The sequence below is a fragment of the Herpailurus yagouaroundi genome, unplaced genomic scaffold (assembly GCF_014898765.1).
Source record: "Herpailurus yagouaroundi ecotype Mexico unplaced genomic scaffold, PumYag 166, whole genome shotgun sequence".
NCBI lineage: Eukaryota > Metazoa > Chordata > Mammalia > Carnivora > Felidae > Herpailurus > Herpailurus yagouaroundi.
In genome coordinates, this window is record NW_024412407.1 from 3,208,946 (window position 1) to 3,234,517 (window position 25,572).

Genomic DNA, 25,572 nt, shown 5'->3' on the forward strand with positions numbered 1-25,572 from the left:
CCCCCAGAGAGAGAGAGAGAGAGAGAGAGAGAGAGAGAGAGAGAGAAGCCCAAGCAGGCTCCACACTGTCAGTGCAGAGCCCGACACAGGACTTGAACCCACGAACTGAGATTGTGACCTGAGCCAAAATCAAGAGTCGGACGCTTAACTGACTGAGCCACCCAGGTGCCCCTAGATCTTAAGTAATCTCTACACTCAGTGCGGAGCTCGACCTTGTAACCCCAGGAGTCACATGCTCTACCGACTGAGCCAGCCAGGTGCCCCAACAGTCAGAATTTTTAAATACTGACAGGCTGGGAGCAACGAGCACACTCTCTGATAAATTTAACAGGGTAAACATAGAAGGTCTTGCACTTGAGTTCAAAATACCAACTTCCCATACGTGGGCTGAAGGACAAGGCGGCTGGGCTTTCCTCAGCCCATGAGATGCAGTCCTGGGGTCCTCGGATGTGACCCGCAGGAGTCAGGCACAGTCTGGGATTCGTATCCCAGCCTGTGCTTTCAGTTACTGCCTGGATGGAATGTCGTGTGCCCTCCAGGCTCCAGGCTCTAGCTGGGTTCGGTGGGGAGCGGGTGGGGGGGGGGGGGGGGGGGAGGGACATGGGACCGTGCAGGCAGGAAGGTACAGACGGCTTAGGGGCTGCAGCCTGGGATGAGACACCCTGGACCCAAGGTCTTTTCCACCCTGTGAGCTACGCTGACAATTTATCAACTTCTCCGACCCTCCTCCGTTCCTAATCTGTAAAGACAGGATAATAATGCTGTCTGAGGATTGGAGCAGTTAATATACACAGATCAACTCTGGGTTCATTGCTTAGCCACACAGTAAGTTTTCAATAATGCTAACTAATGTTAACTGAAGGGACCTTATATGGAAGAGAAAGGGACCGCTCTCAACCACCTGAGGAGAAGTCACCTGGAGGCTTCCAGTTCCACATCTGCTACTGAGCAGATGGCCTGCGGGTGAAGGCGTGGGCCTGCCAGCACGGGGAGGATGCTACAGGGGAGTCCAGTGCCCGATGCCGAGGGACTAGGCGGCCTCTAGGGTCCCGGCTAAACTTGAGCTTCTGCGCCTCTAGGACTCGCTATCCTGGGTTCCCGCGGCCGAGAGGAGGAAAGATCTGCCCCGCCACCCACACACTGAAAAGACGACGAAGCACGGGAAGACTCCCACCTCAAATCACCCGAGTCCCCCGAGATTCGCATTTATTCTCCAATGTACAAGGGGAGAAGCACAATCTGAGCAGGGCTCTTAGGCAGCCTTCAAGGCTAGGTGGCTGCTGACACACCAGGATCGAGATCCTCTTTTGTACAGAGAAAAAAATGCTGAAAGACAAAGGCAGACACAGACAAAGCCCAAGAAAACGTGTGTGGTTTGCGCCACCCCACCCCCCACCCCCCTGCCCTGCACACTCCAGGCCAGGCCGCTCCCGGTGTTTCAGGGAGGGGAGACCCTGCACTCAGACTGGCTCCTCTTCTGATGCGACCTGCTTGACATGCTGTCGTCATTCCGGCCAACGAGGAAGGCAGCAAGGCCACCTCAGCACGCGTCTGCTCCCTTCCCTGCTCCCCTGACAAGAGCTGGGCGGTCAGTCTACACACATGGAAGACAGAGGGCACCAAAAAGCTCTGTGAATAAAACTTTAATAATGTACAGCAGAAATTGGACAGGCTCATTCTTATATTAAAACAAAAGATTTCCTATATTACAACTTATTTACATTTGCATACTGAAGAGGTAAAGTGTCTAAGTGGCTATTTTACAGTCCTTTCTAATAAAATGTACAAAAACAAACAGAAGTACCGAGAATGCCGTTCGGGGGCCTTGATGGCGACGTAAGAACGGGCTTTGACTTGGTCTGTGAATCCAGAATCCAGAGGTGTAGGTAGCCCTACGGATCAGGGTTAGTTAGCCCCAGGGGCCAAACACCACGGCTTTAGGCTTTAGTTTCTCCCCAACTCTCTAACTCCTAACCCTTGGTGTTAAGAGCGATGGGGACAGGGGTGGGAGCTTCCCAAAAAACTGCTCAGTCTTCCCCGAGGTGTGGTGAGGCCAGGAGGTCCCCCTGGGGAGAGGGCTAGAGGCTTGGGAGTCCCTGGGTCGAGGAGTGTTGGCAGATCCCAGAGGCTGGTTGTGACCGGGGCACAGGAGTCTAAGTTCCATTACTACCCACACCCTGCCCGGGTCTGCTGCAGAGCAGGTAGGTGGGGGGTCAGCAGGGCTGGGGAAAGAAGGTCCCCCTAATGACACCATTGGTATTCGAGGGAAATTAGTCAGTAGCCAGCAAACTGGCCCAAAGGGTGAGGCGAAGATCTCCTTTAACGCAAGGGAAGAAGCAACACATCAGGAAAATAAATAGGAAGACCGGGAGCATCTGGGAGACCCGTGTAAGCAGGGAGAGGCGTGCCCCTCCTCCACAAGCTTTGGCAGAGAATCACTGGGCTGGAGGCAGGCATGCTCTCAGGCTGCAGACATCATATGCCTCCCCTGGGGGCAGGAAGGGGGCTCAGAATGAATGCAGTAATTTAGGGTCTCACTGCCCACTGCAGGGCTCTTTGGGGGGATGGAGGGATCCTGGTCCTTGGTGGTCTTTTCTAAGAGCAATCATTCCAGGCTCAAAAGGCTCTCAGAACCAACGGTACAAACTTCTGGTCTTGAAACAGGCACCCACTAACTTGAATCGGCAATTTCTTCAGTGTTCCAAGAGTAGGACCCAAGCCTGTCTTGCTCACATACGTATTCCAAGTGCCCAGCACAGTGCCTGACACACAACAGGTACGCAGCAAACATCTGTTGAGTAAATGCCTGGAGGAGAAGGTGCAACCGGCTGGACAATGCACAAAAGGCCAGGGCCCTGAAGCAAAATCCACTCACAGAATTGAGGGGTGGGGGGCACAGTGCAAGAGAGACTAACCTCCAGGGCAAAGAGGGAGGGACTCTCGCTGCTCGGTGGGAACAGGCTCAGGTGCAAGGACAAACATTTCCAGTGTGACTGAGCTATGTGCGCTTGATTGGAGCACTTTTTTTTTTTTTTTTTTGTGGTTGTTTTGTAGCAATTTCTTTAAAAACAAAGAGGTAATCATCACATAGAGATGGTTTTCCTTTTATAAAAACTTAACAATATTAAAAAAAAGTTAAAATTCAGACCCTTCCAATAAAATTAAAAAAAAAAGAAAAAAGAAGAGAAAAGGAAAGGAAAAAGAAGAAAGAAAAGAAAAGAAAAAAGAAAAGAAAAGAAAAGAAAAGAAAAACAAACCACTCCAGTTAAAAGTTATGGCTTCAAAGTTATTATATACCTAAGATACGCTGACCAAACCACCACCCATAACCGTGCTTCTAGACATCATTAAATACTATACTCAGGTTAAAATAACAGGTTTGGCTCGGGCTTTTCCCTTTCACAGGCCCCTGAAGTGGGTACGTGTCTCCCATCTCCCCTCCACCGCGATCAGATAATCCAGTAAAAGACCCATGCAGATGCCTCCCTCCCACCCCGACTCCCCCCCCACTGCTTGCCCCCCCTTCCCCTTCCCCACCCTAAACCCATCACCACCAAAAATATACACTGCTGTTTCCAGAATCTGGGATATGAAAGACAGATGTGACATTCCAATGTAAGTCCCAGGATCAGGGCCTCAAGTCCCTTGGCCCTTCTTGATGCTGTTGAGGATGATGCCCTTGGGCTGGCTCATTTCCCACGGTTGCCGCTGACCACAACACCCGAGACTTCCACCGAGATTCTTTCCCTGCCCGCCCCCGCCTGTCCCTGCCTCACATTTGGACCCAAAAATCTCCCCCGCCTGCCATGGACAACCGGGCCAGCTTTGGTTCCACGGTCTGAAATGGAGGTGCCGACACATGGGCAGGCGGAGCAGCCCGCTGGGAAGGGGGTCCCGCCATGGCGTGGGGGTTCTGGGGGGAAGGGGCCAGGAGAGAGACCTTCGGGAAGGGCACCAGGGAGACTAGACGCTGCTCACTACCAAACAGAGGCACCAGCACGCAGAGACGGCATGACAACCACACCCCCGACCTGCACATGCACAGAAAGCTCAAGCAGGTAAGTGCGCACCTACAGACACACACATACACACACACGTGTAAGGGCGTGGCACGGACCAGGCACAACAGGGGACGCACCTCGGCACATGCACACACGGCTGGACAGACAGGCGGCAGGCCCCGCCTCCACCGGCGGTCCCTCCGGAGGCCCGCGTGAGACAGGAGGGGAGCCCAGGGCCCAGAGCTGCCCGTGTCAGGGGCTGTACTCGTGGCTCCTCTGGGCCACCGCAGAGCGCCGCCCGCCCCGGCGGAGCTGGTCCCTGGAGGACACCGTTGGTGCTGTTCAGCAATGGCGACACGCGGCTCCCCCGGGGTCCTCTGGGGGGAGGGGGGGGGGCCCGTCGCCACCCTGGCTATCCGCCAGACGCACCGGGTTTTGCGGGACTTCCCACTACAGCCAGTTCGAGTTGTGGCATCGAGTTCTCCACACCATCCGCTCTCAGAGTCTCCGTGCCGTTAGGAGGTAAATATAAAAGGTGTCTGTGTCTCAAACCCAACATGGGAGTGAGGGAGTCTCCCGGGCTCTGTCCCTCTTTGGGACCAGGGCTCCTGGCCACCGAGGGCTGGGCAGAAACGAGAGGTAGGCCTCCGTCGTACGCTCAACGCGGCAGCTGTGTGTAGTTCCCGCTGCCAGGGCTGCGTGTGGGGAGGGAGAGGCTTAGATCTTCACGTCTTCCTGCACGCTGAGCTGTGAGAGGGTCTTCTTAATGCGCAGGGCAGTCAGGCGGGCCGCGCCGTTGGCGTACCAGCACTCTCGCATCATCTTCCCCATGACCCGCAGTGCCTGCATGGAGACCCGGAGACCCGGAGGCTGCGTCAGCCGGACCCCGCCCCGGGAGGCCCTCCTGGCCTCGCTCCACCTCGCCTCTCAGCAGAGCCTGGCACCATCTCCCCTCCCCTCTGAGCCCGGGGAGCGCTCTGCGAGCCTCTGTCTCCCCTCGGCCCTCCCTTCCTCGGGGACCAGGAGAAAGGGGAGGACTGGCCCGCGAGTGCAGCCAGCCGGCCCACCATCGGGGTACTCCGGACGGGGGTACCCGAAGTAGCCTGTGCTCCGAAAATCACTTCTCTCAGGTCTGAGATCCGTTTGTACGCTTCCGTACTAACTGTGTTCTTTGAAGGAGCGCGTGAAGCAGGCACACCAGGAACGCGCCTGGGTGCAAGCAAGCACACGGCCGGAATCCCGGGGCTCATGTGCACGGACGGGATGGGGGTGGGGAAGAAGCAGGACAGGAGCCCCTAAAAAGCAATCCTGTCAGAGGCGGAAAGCCACACTGCCACCGCCTGGACCACACGGGCGACCACTGTGGTCAGGCCAAGAGATGGATTTGGAAGGCCACCTATGGACCTCTACTGGTGACCGAGGGTGACAAAGGTCCCTGACTGCTGTCCTAGGCCAGTGGTTTTCAAAATTTCAAAAACTGACTGAAGAGGTTGTGGGATGGGGGAAGCTGAAGACCGGTTCTCTCAGCCTCACCCTCATCCTCTGAAACCCTGACCTGAGGGCTCCGAGGAACATTTTGGAAAATGCTGCTCTATTACGCGACGAGAAGACACCACCTAAAATGTGAGCTCAGCGATTCTGTTCTAAAATGCAGAAATGCCCTCTAGTGGTTAGAGTCCTTTCTAAAAGCAGAGCCACGAGGGCCCTGAAGACTCTAAGACCCCAGAATGCCATGTTTATTTGGAACCTGTATCATGAATTTGTCCTCATTTCAATTATTTCCCCCAAATGCTGTCCCTGACCCACTCCATCTGTATCTCCCCCAAATTCCAATCCTCCACACCCTCCTCCCTTCTGAGTTTTTAGAAAGGCCACCTCCCTCACAGACATGCCTTCTAAGTCCTGTCCTGCCATTCTTCTATGCCCAGTCTGAGCTTCGCTTCTTTTCTGGATGCCTCTATTTGGTTCTTCCACAGAGCTCAGCTCGTCCCTGTGGTTCCAGAGCCATCTTTCTAGCTAGACCGGTCTAATGGTTCCCACCCAGTTTTTATTTCTGTCTTTTGCTGACCACCTCTTATCTGTGTCCTGGGGACCAAGCCTTTTCTTCTACTAGGCTGTCCATTCCCAAGAGGACCCTACAGTGCCCAGGACAAGGCACTGTGGCCCCTCTGGGATTCGTAGACAACAGCACATAACAGTATATAAGTGACACGGGGGGTACCTCTGGGCATGGCCTCATTGGCAAGCTCTTTCTCTCTTTCTCTCTTTTTTTTTCACTTGGGAAACCCTTTTCTAAAGTAGAGAAATCAGGCAGACGGAAAAGCCACAGGAGGCAGGGAAGCTTCCTACCTCGTAACTCTGCCACCAGTTGGGGATGTTGGGACGTAGCTTCTGGTCACATACGACCTTTCGCATTTCCTCAATGGAAGGGTCAGAGGGCACTAAGTCATAATATGGTAGCTGATACTCTTCATGGACTCCTGGGAGAAAAGAAAATACCCACCTGAGTTATCAACAGAAGGAGGGCATTACTCAAAAACCTGTAACAACACTCACACCATGATCGGTAAATACCACTTCCCACTAAGAAGAGCTAGGGCTCTTGGAAAGGTTGGTGGGTTCCAGGAATGGGATTAAGAGACACACGAGATTAGTAAGGAACATCTCTGTCATACCAAAAGCAAGCAAACTATCAAAGACTACTGAGGTCATGTTAAAAGGCACCAACTTGAAAAGCTCCCACTGGCCAAAGATGAGAATATTTAAGCAGAAGTAAGACTAATCACTTCAATGGAAGCAAATATTTTAAGTCCACCAGTTCATTATACTTAAAAAAAAAAAAAAAAAAAGGACACCCAAATCCTTAGTCACCTTTGTAAGATGAGAGGTAACAAGTTCACTATTTTGAAAAATGGTAAATAAATGGGAAAAATCAAGTATTTTTCCTGGTTTCCCTATTCAAACTACATATCTTGGTAACCAAATGGGACAATTACGGGAAGTTTCTCTTTAGAGAAGAAATCTAGCTAATACATGACGATTGACAGTATCAGAATATTGGCATTTTTCAAGCTCTAATGAATATGCTCATGAACAATGATCACTGGTGGCTGTTAACATCACAAAAAGAGAAATGACTGGTATTATGTGCCTTGTAACAGAACTCTGGGGGAAAAATATATATGATCCTAGTCATTAGATGCAACTATCATAGGAAAGTCACAGGACTAGAAGAACACGTGAATGCCATAAAAATGTAGTTGCCAAAATCTAGACAGGAAAACTTTACAGGACAAATGACCTGGCTTCTCAACTAAACTGCAGAAGAAAAACAGTGGAGGGGGAAACTATACATTACAAGAAACTTAAGATGTGTATCAATCAACTGCAGTGGATGGACATGATTTGAACCCTGATTTGAGGAAACCGTTTTAAAAAAATTATGAGACAGCTGGGGAAATCCCAACACTAACTGATGTTAAATGATATTAATGTTCACTTTTTAAAGTGTGATTAACTGTATTGTATTTAAGTCCTTATCTTTTAGAGCTACAAACTGAAACAGTTTCCATAATAAGCTAATTTGAAAAATCCAACGTAACTTTCCCATGCCTTTTTCCAGGAAAAATTCTGCTGTTCTGAGCTACTAGGACAGATATTTTTTAAAAATGCTTATTTATTTATTTTGAGAGACAGAGACAGAGCACGAGCAGGGGAGGGGCAGAGACAGAGAGCGAGAAAGTGAGAGAGCGAGCGAGAGAGAGAGAGAGAGAGAATCCCAAGCAAGGGGCTCAATCTCATGACCTGAGCCAAAACCAAGAGTCAGACGCTTAACCAACGGAGCCACCCAGGTGTCCTGCAGTAGGGCAGATTTTTAAATAGAGTCTTGGTAAACATCTAAGGGATGCTTTAGAACCTATGCTCTGGCCTCAGTCTGCCGGCGTCTGAATCCGAGTTTACTAGCCGTGTGACCTTGGACAAATTACCTATCTCTGTGACTCATTTTCTTCATCTGAAAAATTATGACAGTAATAGTCACCACCTCTTAGGTTTGTAGTACAGATTAAGTGAGCTTATACACAGTGAATGGTGAATAAATGTTAGTATTATTTAGGGGTGCCTGGGTGGCTCAGTCGGTTAAGCATCCGACTTCAGCTCAGGTCATGATCTCACAGTTTGTGAGTTTGAGCCCCGTGTCGGGCTCTGTGCTGACCGCTCAGGGCCTGGAGCCTGCTTCCGATTCTGTGTCTCCCTCTCTCTGCCCCCCTCCCTGCTCACACTCTATCTCAAAAATAAATAAATATTAAAAAAATTTTTTAATCTATTCTTATAATACTTAGCCCCAATTTCTGAATGGTGTAAGAAGGAAAAAAATTAACTTATTGACAGTTTAAGACCTGTATGACCAGATTTTTCTTAATCTGTTTTATCTGCATAGAATGATCAAAGTTTTAGGGTGGCCTGGCTGGCTTAGTCAGTAGAGGATGTGACTCTTAATCTCAGAGTTTTGAGTTCGATCCCCACATTTGGGGTAAAGCTCACCTAAGAAAATAAATTTTATTTTTTATTTTATTTTTTAAAATTTTTAATGTTTATTTATTTTTAAGAGAGAGAGAGAGAGACAGAGTGTGAGCAGGGGAGGGGCAGAGAGAGGGAGACACAGAATCTGAAGCTGGCTGCAGGCTCTGAACTGTCAGCACAGAGCCCAATGAGGGGCTCGAACCCATGAACCGTAAGACCATGACCTGAGTCAAAGTTGGATGCCCAACCAACTGAGTCACCCAGGTGCCCCAGAAAATAAATTAAAAAAAAATTTTAAATGTACAATTCCATGAGTAATACCTGTGTGGCTACTCCATAATTTGGATCTTCCCAAACACATCAGAGATGGAAAAGGGCAGTAATACAGAAGAGGGTTCTGCTGGAAGACTTGTCAGTTTTAATTCATTTAATTTAAATTTAATTTCATTTCCAATGACCTGGAATCTCTTACATCAAAGATAAATAGCTGAGGGAAAGGTTCTAGTGGTTCCTGAACACATTCACATGGCAGAATACTTGGAAGTCGCTGTAAAGTACTAAGTTAATGATAAAAACTGTTTCCTGCTAGGTCTCATACTACCTTTTACTAGATTCTGGCATGGGTTAACAGGTGCAAATGCCAAAAATGTAAGAAAAAATTACAGGAAGAAAAAACCTCATTTTGAGAAAATTCTACGTATAAGAAACTTTCTGCTCCAGATTCAGAAATTACCACTATTATTTTATCAACGAACCCCCACATTTCCCAGCACTGTGGCTAGAGAGCCATGTCAGAACACACTTAGTGCCTCTTGTGTAAAGGAGACCCCCTGAATTAGTCTGGAACTATTCCTGCCCAGGGCTTTCCCAACCTCTTGAGGATCAATAAGGACGATGTGTTTAAAAAAAAAAAAAAAAAAAAGCCAGACAAGCCTCCGGAATGGTTACTTCTATGCAAAACACTATCCAACAGAGTCAACACACCCTTGTACAACCCCCTCCAACGTTCCCTCATCTTTGAGAGAACCCTGAGTTGTGACAGGCTCTGGCACTAGGCATCCAACAGGTTGTAAAAAGAAAGGAGGCAGTAAGGCACCAGCACCCTCAGGTGATCTGGCATTCTAGACTGGGAGGTAGGAGCAAGAGAAGGCCAGAAAGAAAGGTACCTCCAGAATTGCATCTTCGAGCAATCTCCCAATACACAAGGCCGAGCGCATAGATGTCGGCACATTTGAAGGAGTCAAAGTGCTTCATATTAATGGTCTCATCGAGTACTTCAGGGGCCATGTATCTGCAATAGCAAAGGAAACAAGATCATGCACAGAAAAGGATTTCGTTACTTAAATCAAAGTCGTGATTCAGGGGCCCTCTGAACGTGGGAATGCATCCCCCCAAGAATGGCCCTTGGGGAGGAGCAAGTGATTGAATTTCTTTATTGCAAACTCCCATGTTTTGGATTAGAATCTAAATACTTCAGCACAGGTTAGGTGATACCAGGCTGCTCTTATTTGTACCTCTATTTTTTAGCCACCGGGATTTATTTTAATCATGTCTTGATTTCTTGGCAGAGGGATCTGTACTGTGGGTCACAGGGCAATAACAGTGCCCAGTATCTGGTTGCCACTAGGGTCCTGGACTTTATTAAATGTAGCCAGTGATGGGTTGAGTTTAAATTTCATTTTGAACCTCTTTTGTTACCTTACCTAATTACACATATATGAAAATTAATTCTAGCTGATCATCAAAGTCTCCCTCAGTTAATTAGTACTACTCAAGCCACTCCCCTCCCCCCCACCCTCCCCAACACACATGCAGAGTAAGGCAAATCAGGGGATCACCTCAGGCCTCACACTTTGGGGCCTGGGTAGCTGCACTCATTCATGTCAAAAGGGGAAAACCAGCAGCACAATCTAGTGAAGTTCATGGAGATTTGACAGGTAAACAGATCTCCTCTTCTGTCCCATTACAAGACAGTCCCATTTTCAACTCACAAAGTCAGTCTGCAATCACAATTCCTTACTTCTTACTTCACTTCTGTATGAAGTGGGAAGTAGGCCCATCATCCTAAAGGTGCCCCCAATCTCCACCCTAAGATCACCTCTGCTCTGGCTTGGCAGACTTGCTCTCTAACCCCCAAGCAAGACACAATCCCTACCTTCTCGGGGTCTCTGCACAAGTACCCCTTTGGACTGCACATGCTTCCTCTTGTCCTAGCCAAGCCGGGTGCCTGTCCCCCCTCCAAATCTTTTTCTAGATTCTCTTTCTCTGCTGCCTCCCCCTGCCCAGGAACAGCTATGTGTATATAGTTCTACGAAGCTGTGCTCATGGCACTCGTATCTGTTAGATGCAACCAGTTCAGCTTTCCACTGTGGGGAGTAGGGCTTCAGTTCAGCTTTCAGTTGTCTGAGAGCAAGGGCCACACCTCCTTTTCTATGCTTCTTTCTCCCGTGCACATGGGAAAGGGCACACAGGTGCTACTCGGTACAAGGGTAGGACAATGGCAGAGGCCCAGGGCCTTCCTACCGTTTGGTTCCCACCCTCTGATTTGGGGCAATGTCAATGGTGTCAGTGACCGCATCATGGCGGACAGCCAGGCCCAGGTCTGCAATGGCGCACATGCCATTTTTCTTCACCAGGATGTTCTTTGATTTTAAGTCTCGATGAGCAATTCCAGGCTTCCCTGACAGAGAAAAACATAGGGATCTTTACAGAGAGATAGTATAAATGTTAAAAGCATAGTCTCTGCAGCCAGATTATGTGGGTTCGAGTCCTGGCTTTGCCTCCCACTAATCCAGTAACCCTAAAAAAGCGACTTAACCCATCTGCACCTCTGCCTTCTCATCCATAAGGCTACCCCAGTCCTTACTTCATGGTAATGTGAGGATTAAACGCATTAGTGTAGGTAAGTGAAGAGCTTAGAAGGGCATGCGTATTAGCTGTTACCACTATCACTACCCCCGCCCCCACTTTCCCTGAACGGATATGCTCCAGGATAGAACTGCTAAGGAATTCCAAGGGAAGCTGCTGCACTGGCTAGGTTCTCACCGTCAAACAGGTGAAGATCAGGACTACTATTACTACATTCACGGGAGCTAGGAACAGGATCAAACATCAATGGTTGGCTTTCTGTCAGGGCCAGCACACGCTGTTGCCCTGGTCAACCAGGAATCAGGGAGCACACCACACCTGCTACCTTGACGAGAACCATGATCCCCCAGAGAACTGATGCTACAGTCAACAAACGAGGAAGCCTGAGGTCTTCTTCCTCCAGGAGAACCCTCCCAGGTCAGTAAAGACCAGTGTCTAATCCATCATGCAGTCCGTAAGCCAGCTGCTTCCAATGGTGAACGCTGAAATTACCAAACCGGTGCTCCTTTGCACTAGCTTGTTTCATCTTCTGGGTTCCGTGCTTTTACCCGTGTACCGTGGGCTCCTGAGAGGGCAACTCAGAACACTAGCTCACCAACCAACACCCGTGCCAGGCCATCAAATGACAGACAACGGAATCTTTATGTTCTAGAGCCCCTGAGGGCATTCTAAAGACAGAGGTGAAGAGACCCCAATGGAAATACCTCTTGTTCTCATGTAGAACTCAGACCTCTCTCCCTTAGATTAGGCCACAGTTCCTGAGGCTCACCTCCAACTTCCTCAGTAAAGACGAATTCTGGGAACTAAATCAGGATGGTACAGGCTTTTAAAGTCTACTCAACTTCACTCACCAGGGTTCACTCACCTTGGGTACCCACAATCTCCATGTGCAGGTGGGCTAACCCACTAGCCGCAGACAAGGCCAGCTTAATCATCCCCTCGATTGTCACCGTGTACCGGTTAAGATAATCAAACAGGGAGCCATGCTCATGGTAGTCTGAGACGAGCCACAGCTGTGTCCAGGTGCCATTATCTGCAGAGAACCACAGAGGAGTTCTGGAACAGGCACAACTACCAGCAAAAAGGTTAAAGCAGGAAAGAAAGAATATGTAAACGACACAAACTCCAACTAGACTCCTGAATTCACGCTTCCAGTCTCCACACTTCCTGAGGCCCCCCTCTATACCCGTTTCATCTACACTTGTCCACCAACGTGGGGCTCCAGGAAGGACAGAAGAGCAACATTCTTAGACCTGCTCCCTTATTTCTTGCAGGTGGCTGTCTTAGTCTGAAAAAGATCTACTCATCTACACGTTAGACCATGACTGGCTGCACCCACCGCTGCCAAGGAGGAGGGCTTCACAGACCCTCGCAGTGTGCCCCGGGACCCTGTGAGCACAACCTAGCCCCAGCAGCTGTCTCATCTGTAATGTCTGCTTTTAGTCCACTGCTCCCAGTAGGCAATGAACTCTCTGGGAGAAGAGCAAAGAGCTCCTTTATGCGTTACTGTATTCCAAACAACAACAACAAAATGCTTAACTTATTTATTTTGAGAGACAGCATGTGCATGCACACGCATATATGCAGGAGAGGGGCAGAGAGAGGGAGAGAGGGAGGGAGGGAGAGAAAGGGAGGGAAGGAAAGAAAGAGAGAGAGAGAGAGAGAGAGAGAGAGAGAGAGAAAGAAAGAAAGAAAGAAAGAAAGAAAGAAAGAAAGAAAGTCAGTCAGTCCCAAGCAGGCTCTGAGCAGTCAGCACAGAGTCCAACATGGAGCTCGATCTCACAAACCATGAGATCATGACCTGAGCGGAAATCAAGAGTCAGATGCTCAAGTGACTGAGCCACCCAAGTGCCCCCCAAAATGCTTTTCAACGCAGGAAGGGCACACTTCCAAGTATTCCAGAGAGGTCATCTTATCCTCAGAAGAGCAATGGAAGGTGGACACCATGCACTTTTATATGAGGTGACAGGTAGGAGGCGGCGTGTGGTGGGAAGGAGGAAGGAGAAAAAGAAAAACCCAAAACTGGTAATCTAATTAGGTTATGCTTCTGTCAACAGGAAGATTGGAAATTGGATTGAGATCTCCCAATTCCAGGCTGGTGCTAGTTCCAGGACACTATACTATATATATCATGCTAAAAAGGCAGAAACGAAGGAGTCCGATTTTTCTTCTCCCTTGGCCCTGATGTGAGTTTTTACGGCCAGATCCCTACTCGCACAAGCTGCCAGAATCAATAAAGGGAGTGGCTCTTGGAAGAGCACCAACCTTGGTTTCTCTGATTACAAACAAGGGGTCCACCCAACACACCATTCCTGCACTCCAATCAGCCCTGAAGTCGTGAGGACCCTGGCAGTTAAGTTAAAGTTAAGGGAAGACGTCTTCTGATCCTTGAAGCTACATGTAAAATTGAAATGTTATCAAAGGTGCTGCTGTTTTTAAAAAGCACAGCTTACGCAGCGGGAGTATACAATTCTCTCTTCCCCTTCTTCCCTTGTGTTTGAGTCTGAGCCTCTTCAGCCTGGGGGCAGCTGAGGCCGTTACAAACCCCCACAGCAATATGAAGAACCAGCAGTCCGATGTCGTTTTCGGAAAGAAAAATAAATACTTAGCATCTTCCATAAGCTTTGTAGACACTAACTTCTAAAAATTGCCATGTCACGGGAGCAGACTGTGTCACAAGGGCCAGAGAGACTCTTCTAAAATGTAAACACAAACATCTCAGGGTCTTTCTGACTCCACACGCACCACCTGCCCATGTGTCTGCTGTCCCCTCTATCTGGAAGCTGCGAGGGCAAGGACTGTGTCCGGTTCTCGTGTGTGGTGATCGGAGCAGCGGGAAGTAGTCAATAAACGTTAGTGAATCAAAGAACGAAATGCCAATTACTACCCACTACCTCCGAATAAGATGTAATCCTCTCAAAAAGGTCCTTCATAATCTGGTGTCTACCTCTCCACCCACACAGCCAACCCACGTTACTTGTAGGGTCCCAAACACACCTTCCCTCTACACGTGTGTCTCAAGTGCCCTTCCCACTGATTTTTCTTCCTGACCAACTCCTGATACTTCCTGATGCCTCCATGAAGTTCAGGTATGACCTCCCTGATGCCCATCTCAGCCCCAATTTGTGCTCACCAGAACAGTGTGCTGTTTGACTACTTCCTATAATCAACTGTTAGTTTGCTTCTCGCTTTGCTAGTCAGTGAGGTTCTCCAAAACGAGGATGCTCCTGGCCATACAAGAGACTCAAAAAGTAAAAAATCAGAAGGGAGAGGAAGGAGGAGCTCAGGGACGCAGGTACAAGCAGACCAAACACTGAGCTGGAAAGACCATCAGGGAGCAACGTTCTGGGTAGCCTGGTCATCCCTGCCGTGCCTGCTCCACTGCAAGGGTGGACGATGCTGATTATGTCAGAGAACATGGACCGCATGCTTTTCCGGGCTATCCCTCCCTGGCGGGGCAGAGACCACGGTTCTTCATTCTAGCGGTTTTCAAGGTAAATTAACTGGAACCCCTACAGGGACTCCACTAGGGGGGAGGGGAAGGGCGCAGGCGGGCTAAGGGGTTCATCTTGTTTATCTGCTTAGTAACTGCTTGCTTAATAGCCTGGCTTTCTGTATAAGCTTTGCAGAGAAGAAAAGTTGGAAGGACTCGCAGCTTATTCAGATTCTCTTTCTACTAGTAACAACCACGAAGGCAAACAGAGCAGTGCAGTCCCACAGCTGTTCAACTTCCCCAGTCACCCCCTGCATCTGGGACTACTGTTGGCTTTGGGACACGCTCCCAGCCCAGCTCTTTACCTTTATTGTCAGCAGCAATAAATCCAAGGATGTTTTCATGGCGCAGCATGACTGTCTGGTAGATCTCTGCTTCCCGGAACCAAGACCGTTCTTCACGAGAAGAGAAAATCTTCACCGCGACATCGCCACCCCTCCAGCGGCCACGCCACACTTCCCCAAACCGGCCCTTGCCAATTATCTCCTGTAAAACGATGGTTCGGGCCACTGTGCGCTGGACAAAAAGGGGCAACCCTGGGGACCAAAGAATGGAAAGAAAGCAGATGCCGTAAATTCGCTAAACTCTGCAACTCCCACCCTCACTGCCACACTGGAAAGGCCGGTACCACACAGTGCCCCCGCTCTACCCTGGCCCGCTGACCGTGGAGAGCTGAGGGTGCCCCACACCACGTCCAGGTAAGCCAGCAGGGGCGAAGCCAGGCAGAGACTGGGGGTGAATGAACACAGAAAGGGAAACACATGCGATCAGCTGTGCCTCATTTAAACAATTTCTCCTTTCAGTTAGTACGGACGACAGACTTGCACACAACCCCCGATCAGATTTATCAACTCTGCAGCCGGCCTCTTGTGGGCCAGTCCACCCACATCTGCTTTATGCAGACTTTAGAGGAAAGAGGGCAGAGAGGATGAGAGAGACGGGGCTTGAGCCCCAGGGGTGCCTCCGGCCATTCTGCTCAGTGGCCACTAGAGGGCGGTGCCATGTGGCCCATGAGAACCAAACTGGGCCTACGAGGCTCCCACCTCTTTCCTAAGAGATCAAAGCTCTGCTCACAGGTCAAGCTCCAGACACACAGAATTCAAGACTACCCATGCTTATCCTAAGATTAATTTTACTGTCTTTGTAGGGCTCATTTATTGCTTCATGCAATCTATCCAATCACACTTACTATCATGACTGACTCTGAATTCTCACTTCCTCTCCCAGACCAAATAAACATGTTATTAATCCCTAAGTCCTGTGGATGTGGATGCTTACTACACACTAGGCACTATGATAAAAGCTTTAGATAAATTATCTCCTTTCCTCACAACCACCTATATAAGTTAGATGGTGTTATTATCCCCATTTTACAGATGAGAAAACTAAGGCTCGAAAGGGAAAGTTAAGGGGTGCCTGGGTGGCTCAGTCGGTTGAACGTCTGATTTCAGCTCAGGTCATGATCTCATGGTTCGTGAGTTTGAGCCTCGCATCAGGCTCTCTGCTGTCAGCACAGAGCCTGGAGCCTGCTTCGGATCCTTTGTCCCCTTCTCTCTCTCCCCCTCCCCTACTTGCTCTCTCTCTCCCCTTCAAAAATAAACAAACATTAAAAAAAAAGGGGGGGGAGAGTTAAGTAACTCATTTGAATTCACACAAGCTGCAAGAGGCAAAGAAGGGATTAAAACCTAGACCTACAGAACTGTCTGACTCCAAAGTTGATGCTTTTAACTACAACAGTATAGAATCACCAAAATGTCTCCCGTCAGACCCCTCCTCTCCATCCCCACTGTGCCCGTCCAAGTTCTGACCCTTCTTTAAAAGATTCCCAACTGGTCTCTCCACCTCCCTCGTCACCCTGCTCCTGCCCTGCATACCCACAGACAGCCCTGCCTCACCCTACCCTAACAGGAGGTTGGTAAATGAGTGAATTCACCCTCCACACCACTGCCAGAATTCCTTCCACAGGAAAATACGAACATTTACTTTTTGCCACATGAAAACTTCCAGTGGATGCCTCTTACCTTACTGGATAAAGCACAGCACCCAAGGTCCTTCCCACCTGGCCTGGCCTGCCAGTCCCCATCCTCCAGTTGGACAGGTCATGCCTAAACACACAGTGAACTTTCGTGCCTTTTTGTCCTTTTGCTCAAGGGGTTTTCCTTGGTCTGGAACGTTCCCTGTCCTCTTACTTCCTTAAACCTCCAACTCGGTCTTCAAGACCCCTTTAAGTGCATCCTCCCCCATGAGGCCCTTCCCAGCAATCCCTATCTCTTCTACCCAATTCCGGGTCAGCTTTTTTCAACTTTGTTTACCCTGTATCACCTGGAGGGTATTCAGCATATATTTGTTAAAGGGAATCGAAAGTCACATAAGCAGCATGGACTTACTGCTTTAAAAACCACAGTATTAAAACTCCAGCACCTTGGAAACTCTGCATATTTGGGATTGATAACGGACTATACCATCCAGGGAGAAATAGTTATTAATCATTTTACTCCGGATGACTAAGTAACCACCATGGACCTTCGCTAGCTTCGGCTAGTTCTGATCTTAAAAAAGACCCCAGAAAACCTGAGGTACCCTCCTGTGACAGCAAATCAAGTCACAGAGTCAGTCAGGCAGTTCTAACCACTGCCCTACCTCTTTCAGCAAAGAACAAGACATATATTTTCTCTCTTCCTAAAAATATGCAGCTTTTAAATATATCCATCATTTTGGCACTCTCTACTGCAGAGCTTAATAAAGGCAAAACCACTGAAATTCAGGAGATGTCACAGCTCAAAGTATTCCTTGTGTTCAAGGAGGAATGTCTGCCCATGACTGATGGCATAATTTCCCTACAGAACAATAGTCTTGTCACATGGCAAGGAAACCTACATAAACACGTACAAAATCCTCACAATATAATTCTGTGTGTTTTAGCTAGAATGGCGATAGTGACCTTTGCAAATGACTTTTTTTTTTTACAAGAACAGAATACCACCATCACTAAAATAATTGTTTATTTTCATAAAAAGACTCTTTTGTAGTCATTTCACATCTAATAGCCAGCTGAGGTATACCCTGAGACGTGAGCGACCCCAGCCCCTTTATCCTGAATTCTGGGCTCACATCAAGGTCCAGGGTTCGGTTCAATTCTCTCATCTGACAAAGACTCGGTTACCAACAGGCAGTACAGGAAATGGTGCTGATAGCCTGCTGCAAGCCCAAGTTGCCTTTATTTAACCTCCCCCAAAAACCCTTGGGCAACTGGTACAAGTCAATGATTCACCAAATCCCAGCTCTCAGCTTTACTCAATGTCCTTAAACTCCCCTTGTGGTTGCTCGGAGATCAATGATTAGCTGTCACCACACCAAGAGAAACCCGGCACACTCCTGTTTCTCAAAAGGGGCCCTTAAATTGAGCACTCCACTGCTCAGGTGGAACCAGGTGAATTTTAATAGACATACAGTTACAAGACTTGAAAAGAGGCACGATTTCTGGAGTGGAGAGTTTTGCACTTGACCTTTGGAATCCCAGGGAATGAAAGATTTTCTGTGAACCCTTTATCTTATTACATATCAGACTCTAAAAGAAGGGGAATTATGAAACCAAACGCCTCAGTGCTGGCAGAAACAAGGGCAAGGCCCAGTCTTCAGAAATGCTCTATCCTGCTGGGGAACAGTGACGAAAACCAACAACACACACAACCGCTGGAGAACTCAGTACCTGAACCAGACCCTGATGTGGAGAGATCGTAGACAAGATCCTGGAGCGTCTTGTCTTTGGAGAGACACATCTCACACGAGGGATCTTCCATATCCAGTCTCTGGCGGTTGTGATAGACACGCTGATGATAGTTAATGACAAGGAAAACAATGATGATGATGAGAAACAGGAGGAACACTGGGCCAGCAATAATGCCTACCAGCTCCACGGGGCCCCACATGGAAGGGTGCTCAGACTCCTTGAGGTGACCTGGGTCAAGTGAGAGAGGAGAGGGAAAGAACACAGTAAAAACATGGGAAAGCTCTGGCCTTATTTGTCCCCGACACCTCCCTCCACGTGCGAATACCCTTTCCCTCTCCCTGCATTCAAGGTGCCCTCGATCTCCCAGGTCTCACTGGGCTATGTGTCTGCCTGATGTTCTCAAATGCAAACCTCTCCAGTGAAGGGGCCCTTTTCAGCAATCACGCTCACAAGGCACTGTGCCACCGCCTGCCTTTCACGGGCCTATCCCGCCTCAGTGTCCCAGACAGACACCAGGTTCTGTGCCTCCACTCGTGACAGCTGTGCTAGGCTCTGCAGCCTTAAGTACCCCCTCCTCCGATCTCCCCAGTAATGCCTTCTAAATGGCACATTTGCAAAGGGGTGCCACCTAAAACTTCCCAGCCTGGATCGCTGTCCTTCTCTTCCAACTCCAGCCTCTCTTCCCATCCCGCCATCACCCTCACCCAGCAGCTGCCTTCACATACCTTTCCATGGGGATCCCTGCCTGGCTCTCCCACCCCTCACCAGCTGCCCATGGCTGTTCAGCCAGTCTCCAAAGCGCAGCTTCCACCTCTGGGACAACCTTGACAGTCTGCCTCCCTCAACCTCTTGTCTACAAATCTGACCTGGGAAGAATCCTATCCCCTTGTCACCTTAGGGAACATCAAAAAGGTACCTTTACCTATCACCAAACAAAGGGATTAGGGAAGAGTAGAGAAGGACGAAATGACAGGGGTGCCCTACCTCCAGGATGAGCCAATAGTCCAACAAGGGTGTCCACTCACCACTGGGCACCCTAAGGTCGATCCTGTTGCAGAAGTCAGTATAGCAGCAGTGGGTGTTGCGGAGGTCCTCAGAGCTGAGGCAGTAGAAGGGTTTCCCAGCGGGGACCAGCTCCACTTTGGGGATGCAGGTGCGCACGTGGTGCTCCATCCCATCCAGGTTGAAAATGGAAACCATGCAGGCCCCATCTGTTTCACACGTGTAGTTGGCCTGGAGGCAGCTGGTACATGCACACTGCAGAGCTGCAGGAAATTTGGGAATACGGTGACATTAACGGTGAGATCCTATCCTAGGTCCCTTTCCAGACTTAGAACATAATCCTTTAGCATACTGGATGTTCCCAAATAAGGAGCTTTTATAGAGAGAGGGCCAGAAAGAGGACACCGTCAACGGGAGCACAAACTTTTCACCTGTTTATTCAGTGCAGAAAGCAGGCTTGCAAGCCCTACCATTTTCTTCTAAGTGTCCTCCCTATCTTATGCCTGTGAGAAACAGAGAAAGGACCTTTTGAACTTTGCCTTAGACTTATCACACATTATTTTGTGGCTGGGAAAGAAGCTTTCCTTTAAATAGACGCCTGAGGACTAGAGGAAGGTACCTTCCCCTTGGAAGACACAGGCCACCACCTCCTGCCCCACCCCAAACCATCCAGGCTTCCTCACTTGACAATGGCTCACCGACCCCATCTCCTTTCTCCAGCATTAGGCATGCCCACCGTTTTCTGAATGCAGTATGCATGCTCTCACACATTCTTTTGCTGCAATGCTTTTTTTCCTGGCTACTTCTCACAAATCCTCTAAAATTCAGCTTAACCATCACTTCCTTTGAAACGCTTCCCGCCCACTAGTCCAACATCCTCCTCCTCCCTTTAGTTCATGGCAGGTGCACCTCTCATGAGGGACAAAAAGAATAACCTCCAAAGACGATATTAATGCCCTCCTCATCAAGTTATTGTAAGGATGAAATGAGCAAATATATAAAATGTGTTCAATAAATTCAACCTACTCTGGAAGGCCCCTGGATATCACATTTAAAATATAATATCCATCCATCCATCCATCCATCCATCCATCCATCCATCCATCTTTCCAAATAGGCAGTGTATGCAATCATCTCTGGGACTAATGAGTTCTGCTGGGTGTGTTTTATACATAAGTGTGCCCTGTTGACAGGAAATTACTGTAAATGAATTTGGCGCCTCTGAAAGCCAGTTCAGCAGCCCTGGAATCTGAAATCCTTTATTTATCCATCTAACAAGAATAGCACAGACAGCAGCAGTTGGTTCTCCCCAACACTGTCTCTCATGGGCCTAACCTAGCCCTGACCTCTTGGAACCAGAGGGAGTGCGTGTGGCTGTGGCCACTAGGACACTTAGGTTGGGACTTAGTGCCAAATGAAGCACCCACCCATCAGGGAATGGAGGTGGCAGAGCCCACCCAAGTCTCGGACTGAACACTCAGTGAATAATATCTGGCTACCAGGTGGGAATATATTCAAACCGAAGCCCCTAGAGAAGAGACATTTACGACCAATCCCATGAAAAACTAGCCTGTTGTAACTTACCCCTTCAGGCTGTAAACAGTCTATCTTTGTCTCTTCCTGCAATACACTAGAAGGCATCTCTCGGCTTTTCAGTTCCAAAGACCGATTCTAAATATCTCAGTGTCCAAGCCCCCTTCCCCAGGCTTTCTATAAATGACGCGATCCCTCGCCATTCCCACCCAAGGAAACAAAGCAGAGCGCACCCGCACACTGACAGGTAAACGGCCGCTGTGGATCCTCTACCGTAAGGCCTTCGATCAAAGCCCTTTCTTCTGGGAGGAATTCCAAAGCACGCAGCTACCTGCTGAAGGGTAAGAGTAGCGTTCTATTTTAAGGGCAGGAAGTTTAAAGCAGGTACCCTTTAGACTAGGATCCAAATCATAAAAGGAATTTTAAAAGTAAGTTCTTCCTAAACTTCGATTCCAACCCTTTTTAGACACAGGAAAGACGAAGAACTCTCCTCGTTTTCCCCCAAATGCCTTTATTTGCTTCCCCTTTTATTCTTGCCAGCTGAAATTTACTTCCGCAACTCTCTGAATACTCGAGCCAAACCTCTTCTACTCACACCGGAGTCCTGACCGGTAATCCAAGAAAGCTACTGCCCCTCCCCTTGGTGTGGACATTCAGGCACAACGGGGTTCCCCGTGGAGCGCACACCTCTCAATACATGTGCCGTGACATCCAGCACAGAGAACAGCATCGGGCTATTTTGGGAAGCAAGAAGGGAAAACGAACAACTCCAAGAGGGCTATTCTGAGCACAGTGGGACACACAGGCCAGACCCGTAGCCGCCTTTTGAAAAAAAGCTCACTTCTGAGTCTGTCAATTAGACAGGAGAGCCAAGAGTCTCTGATTCCAGATATTTATTCTCCCTTCGTTGGTTCACGGCCTCTTTCACAGTGATTCATTCTGGAGAACGAACACACCCACACGTGGCTCATTATTTTTGGGAAGTACTTAAACAATCTTGGTGTAAGACAGGAAAGAACAAAAGTGGTGAAATCTATGTGAGACGGGACGAAGAACGGAACTGGGAGCGGGGCCATGCGGGTTCGTGATAAGGACTTAGGCAAGTCCCTGAATCTATCTGAGCCTCAGCCGCCTAACCAGAAAATACCATTTATCTTACAGAGATGGTATGAAGATTAGCCAAACATCCGCTAAGTGCTGTGAGTATTCTGAGAAAGACTCTCCCTGTGCACATCTGTGTACATCTATACATTTTACAGAGTGAGGGAGAAGTCTGAAAAAGATGGATTTTAAGATAACCATCACTACTGCCCACACCCCTGAAAAGGTTTCAGTTACTACTAGTAGAGCCACAGCAGGGTATCATGGCAGGCACAGGTCAGAAAGAGCCAAGCTCAAATACCAGCGCTAACATTAATCACATGACCTGGAGCACCCTGGTTTCCTAATCTGTAAAGTGGGGCTGTTAATAATTATTTTACAGGACTATGTAGAACTATATGAAATAATACATTTCAAAAGTGCTTAGCAAATAGGTGTTCAGTAAATTTTAATCTCTCCTCTCAATGTAAAACTCAAACACACACACACACACATACATACACACACATGCACAAACGTGTCTCTTTAACCACTAATTAGGAAGTGGCAAGTTACAGTAAGACCACAGCAGGCACAGCAAGAAACTGCTGTTCTGGTCTCAGCTCTGCCAGTAACTTGTCGTGTGGCATTGGGCAAGTCATTTAACCTCCCTGAACCTCACTTTCCTCATGACTGACCAGAAAGAAGGGAGTGAACTAGATGACCTCTACATCCTCCAGCTGAAATATGAATCCAGTTTGTTTTTAAATTCACACTGTCTGAATCACTGATTCAACAATGGGAAGTGGTGCTTTAAATGTTATATACTTTTTCCTGAACTTTAAAGACAGATGTTAGGGCTAGTCTTGCGTTAATGTTCGTTTTTCAAAATAAGTGATAATAAAATTATAAAAATACCTGAATTTACTGTAAACGTACAGTACACTAAATCACAAACCTAATCATGATTTCTCTGAAAAGCTAAATCTGGACTAATGAATGCTAATAGCCCTTTATAACCTACTTCACAGTGACTCATCAGGTTAAATCAGTCTACACGCGTGCATATAAACCATACATACATACCTAAAACTCTTCCGTATTCCATAACCAAAGAGTTATGTAGTAGAAATGACACAATTTGGAAAACCAATCACAGAGGAGTATCAAAATCACTCTAGACACAACCAAGTTAAAAAGTGGTCAGAACGACAGTCTCACTAGCCCAGCATTTTGTTATAAACAAGTCAGTCAAACCGGAACTAAAGACAAAACCACCTAAGCGAGATTTGAACGTGGCTCTAAAATATGATGAGAAGGTGGTATGTGGGAGGATGTAGATGCAAATTTGATTCATGAGAGAGGCTGTGTTTGGCGGAAGACCAACAAGTCCCAACTTGAGCAGCCTGCTGTCTAGGTGCATGTTATGGAGACACTGACATGGCCAGCTCTCAGCAAAGACAATCCCACCGCAGGCAGGACACTGGGGTTGGGTCTTCTCTCTCTGACCCGCTGGCCTACACGGGGAGGACACGCAGCAAGGGTGTGGCTCATGGGAATTCCCAAGCGCCACCATACAGGCATGGACTCACGGCCACTCAGCCCGCTATTCTGCCCTAGACTGCATCTCCAGGGGACAGGGTAGGGGGGCGTGCAGGGTGGCAGCACCAACCTCAAAAGGTAAGAAGTGAGCCACAAAACGGCCACATTTGTCCGGGTAGATAAAGGTCCACAAATGTTCTAAAACGCTTTAAAGCGACAGGATTTATGATTTTTAGCTTATATCAACTGCTCCTTGGGGAATTACAATAAGCTTCATCAATTTTGTACTAGAATGGAGCACTGCCCTGTTTGGGCACACTAAGCTTGCCTCTTTCAAACCTCACTGGGCTCACCTTCTACTTTTACAGTAGCCAACATAGTGCCAAAATCAGCTGGCGTAGCCCTTTCTCTTCATGATCTTGCGACTTGATCATAAACTGCCTCTTGGCCCTCCTCCTTCCAGATGATAGCATCCGTCAGACAGACCAAACTGATAAGAATAGCCTATTACAACCCATGATTATTTTAATTAATCTTCTCTGGACCTTATCCAAATCCTCCAACAGCCTCCTTAGGATAGAACAAAGACTACAACTCTGTGATCCTAAATAGCCAAAATGATCTTGGGGGGAATAAAAAGAACAAAGTTGGAGGACTCACACTTCCTGATTTCCAAACTTACTACAAAGCCACAGCAACCAAAACAGTGTGGTACTGTCATTAAGTATAGACACGCAAGGGGCGCCTGAGGGGCTCAGTCGGGTAAGCATCTGACTCTTGATTTCAGTTCATATCATGATCTCACGGTTCATGGGATCGGGCTGCAGGTGCAGCTCCACACTGACGGTACGGAGCCTGCTTGGGATTCTCTCTCTTCCTCTCTCTGCCCCTCCCCCACTTGCATGCTGCACGCAACCGTGCACTCTCTCACAAAATAAATACACTTAAAAAAAAAAAAAAGGTACAGATACAAATCAAAGAAATAGAACTAAGAGTCCAGAAACAAACCTACACATCTGTGATCGGCTGATTTTTGATAAGAATGTCTGGAACATTTAAGAGGAAAAACTAGTCTTCAACACTTGGTGCTGGACAACTGGATACCCACATGCAGAAGAATGATGTCGGCCCTTTCTTCACACTGGACACAAAAATTAACTCCAAATGGATCAACAACTTAAATATACAAACTATAACTTATATTCTAAAACTTCTAAAACTTTATAAAGGAAAACAGGGGTAAACTTCACGACTTTGGATTTAGCAACGGTACCTTCGATAGGACACCAACTGCACAAGCAACAAAAGAAAACCAGATAAACTGGCCTTCATCAAAATTAAAAACTGTAAATCAAAGGAAACTATCAAGAGAATGTAAAGACAGCTATGGAATGGGAAAAAATATTTGTAAATCACATATCTAATAATGGTCTAGTATTCAGAATGATTACAAAAAGAACTCATAACAACACAGAACAAATAAAAAATGGGCAAAGGACTTAAAAAGACAATTCTCCAAAAAAGATACACAAATAGCCAAAAAGCACATGAAAAGATGTTCAACATCATCTCAGACGCAAATGAATTTTAAATGAAAATGAAAATCAAAACCACAGTGAGACACCACTGCACGCCCACTAGGAAGGCCGTTAAGAAAAGGAAAAATAACAAGTGTTGGTGAAGATTCCGAGAAACCAGAACCCTCGTATCGTACTTTGCCAGTAGGATCATAAGATGGTGTAGTCACTGTGGAAAAGTTTGATGGTTCCTCCGTCAGTTAAACACTCAATTACCATATAACC

General features: G+C 47.9%; 1 protein-coding gene and 1 long non-coding RNA gene across 4 annotated transcripts in view; one reads left to right on the forward strand and one right to left on the reverse strand.

The window, feature by feature from the left end:
* Positions 1-1,785, forward strand: part of LOC121038554 (uncharacterized) — a 2,555-nt gene extending 770 nt beyond the window's left edge. The window contains exon 2 of the long non-coding RNA XR_005794395.1: positions 1,080-1,785. This is a non-coding gene — a long non-coding RNA (uncharacterized LOC121038554). The remainder of the gene's footprint in view (positions 1-1,079) is intronic.
* Positions 1,786-4,496: 2,711 nt separating this feature from the next.
* Positions 4,497-25,572, reverse strand: part of ACVR1B (activin A receptor type 1B) — a 32,246-nt gene continuing 11,170 nt past the window's right edge. For 2 of the 3 annotated variants that reach the window (XM_040488066.1, XM_040488067.1), the window contains 8 exons: positions 19,639-19,878; positions 18,593-18,841; positions 15,189-15,419; positions 12,256-12,423; positions 11,046-11,202; positions 9,689-9,813; positions 6,351-6,481; positions 4,497-4,844 (listed from right to left, as the gene is read on the reverse strand). In XM_040488066.1, coding sequence (XP_040344000.1) covers positions 4,719-4,844; positions 6,351-6,481; positions 9,689-9,813; positions 11,046-11,202; positions 12,256-12,423; positions 15,189-15,419; positions 18,593-18,841; positions 19,639-19,878 — 1,427 coding nt within the window. In that variant the 3' untranslated portion in view covers positions 4,497-4,718. Of the gene's footprint in view, positions 4,845-6,350; positions 6,482-9,688; positions 9,814-11,045; positions 11,203-12,255; positions 12,424-13,843; positions 13,967-15,188; positions 15,420-18,592; positions 18,842-19,638; positions 19,879-25,572 lie in introns of all 3 variants that reach the window. The other variant, XM_040488068.1, reaches the window with a different exon arrangement.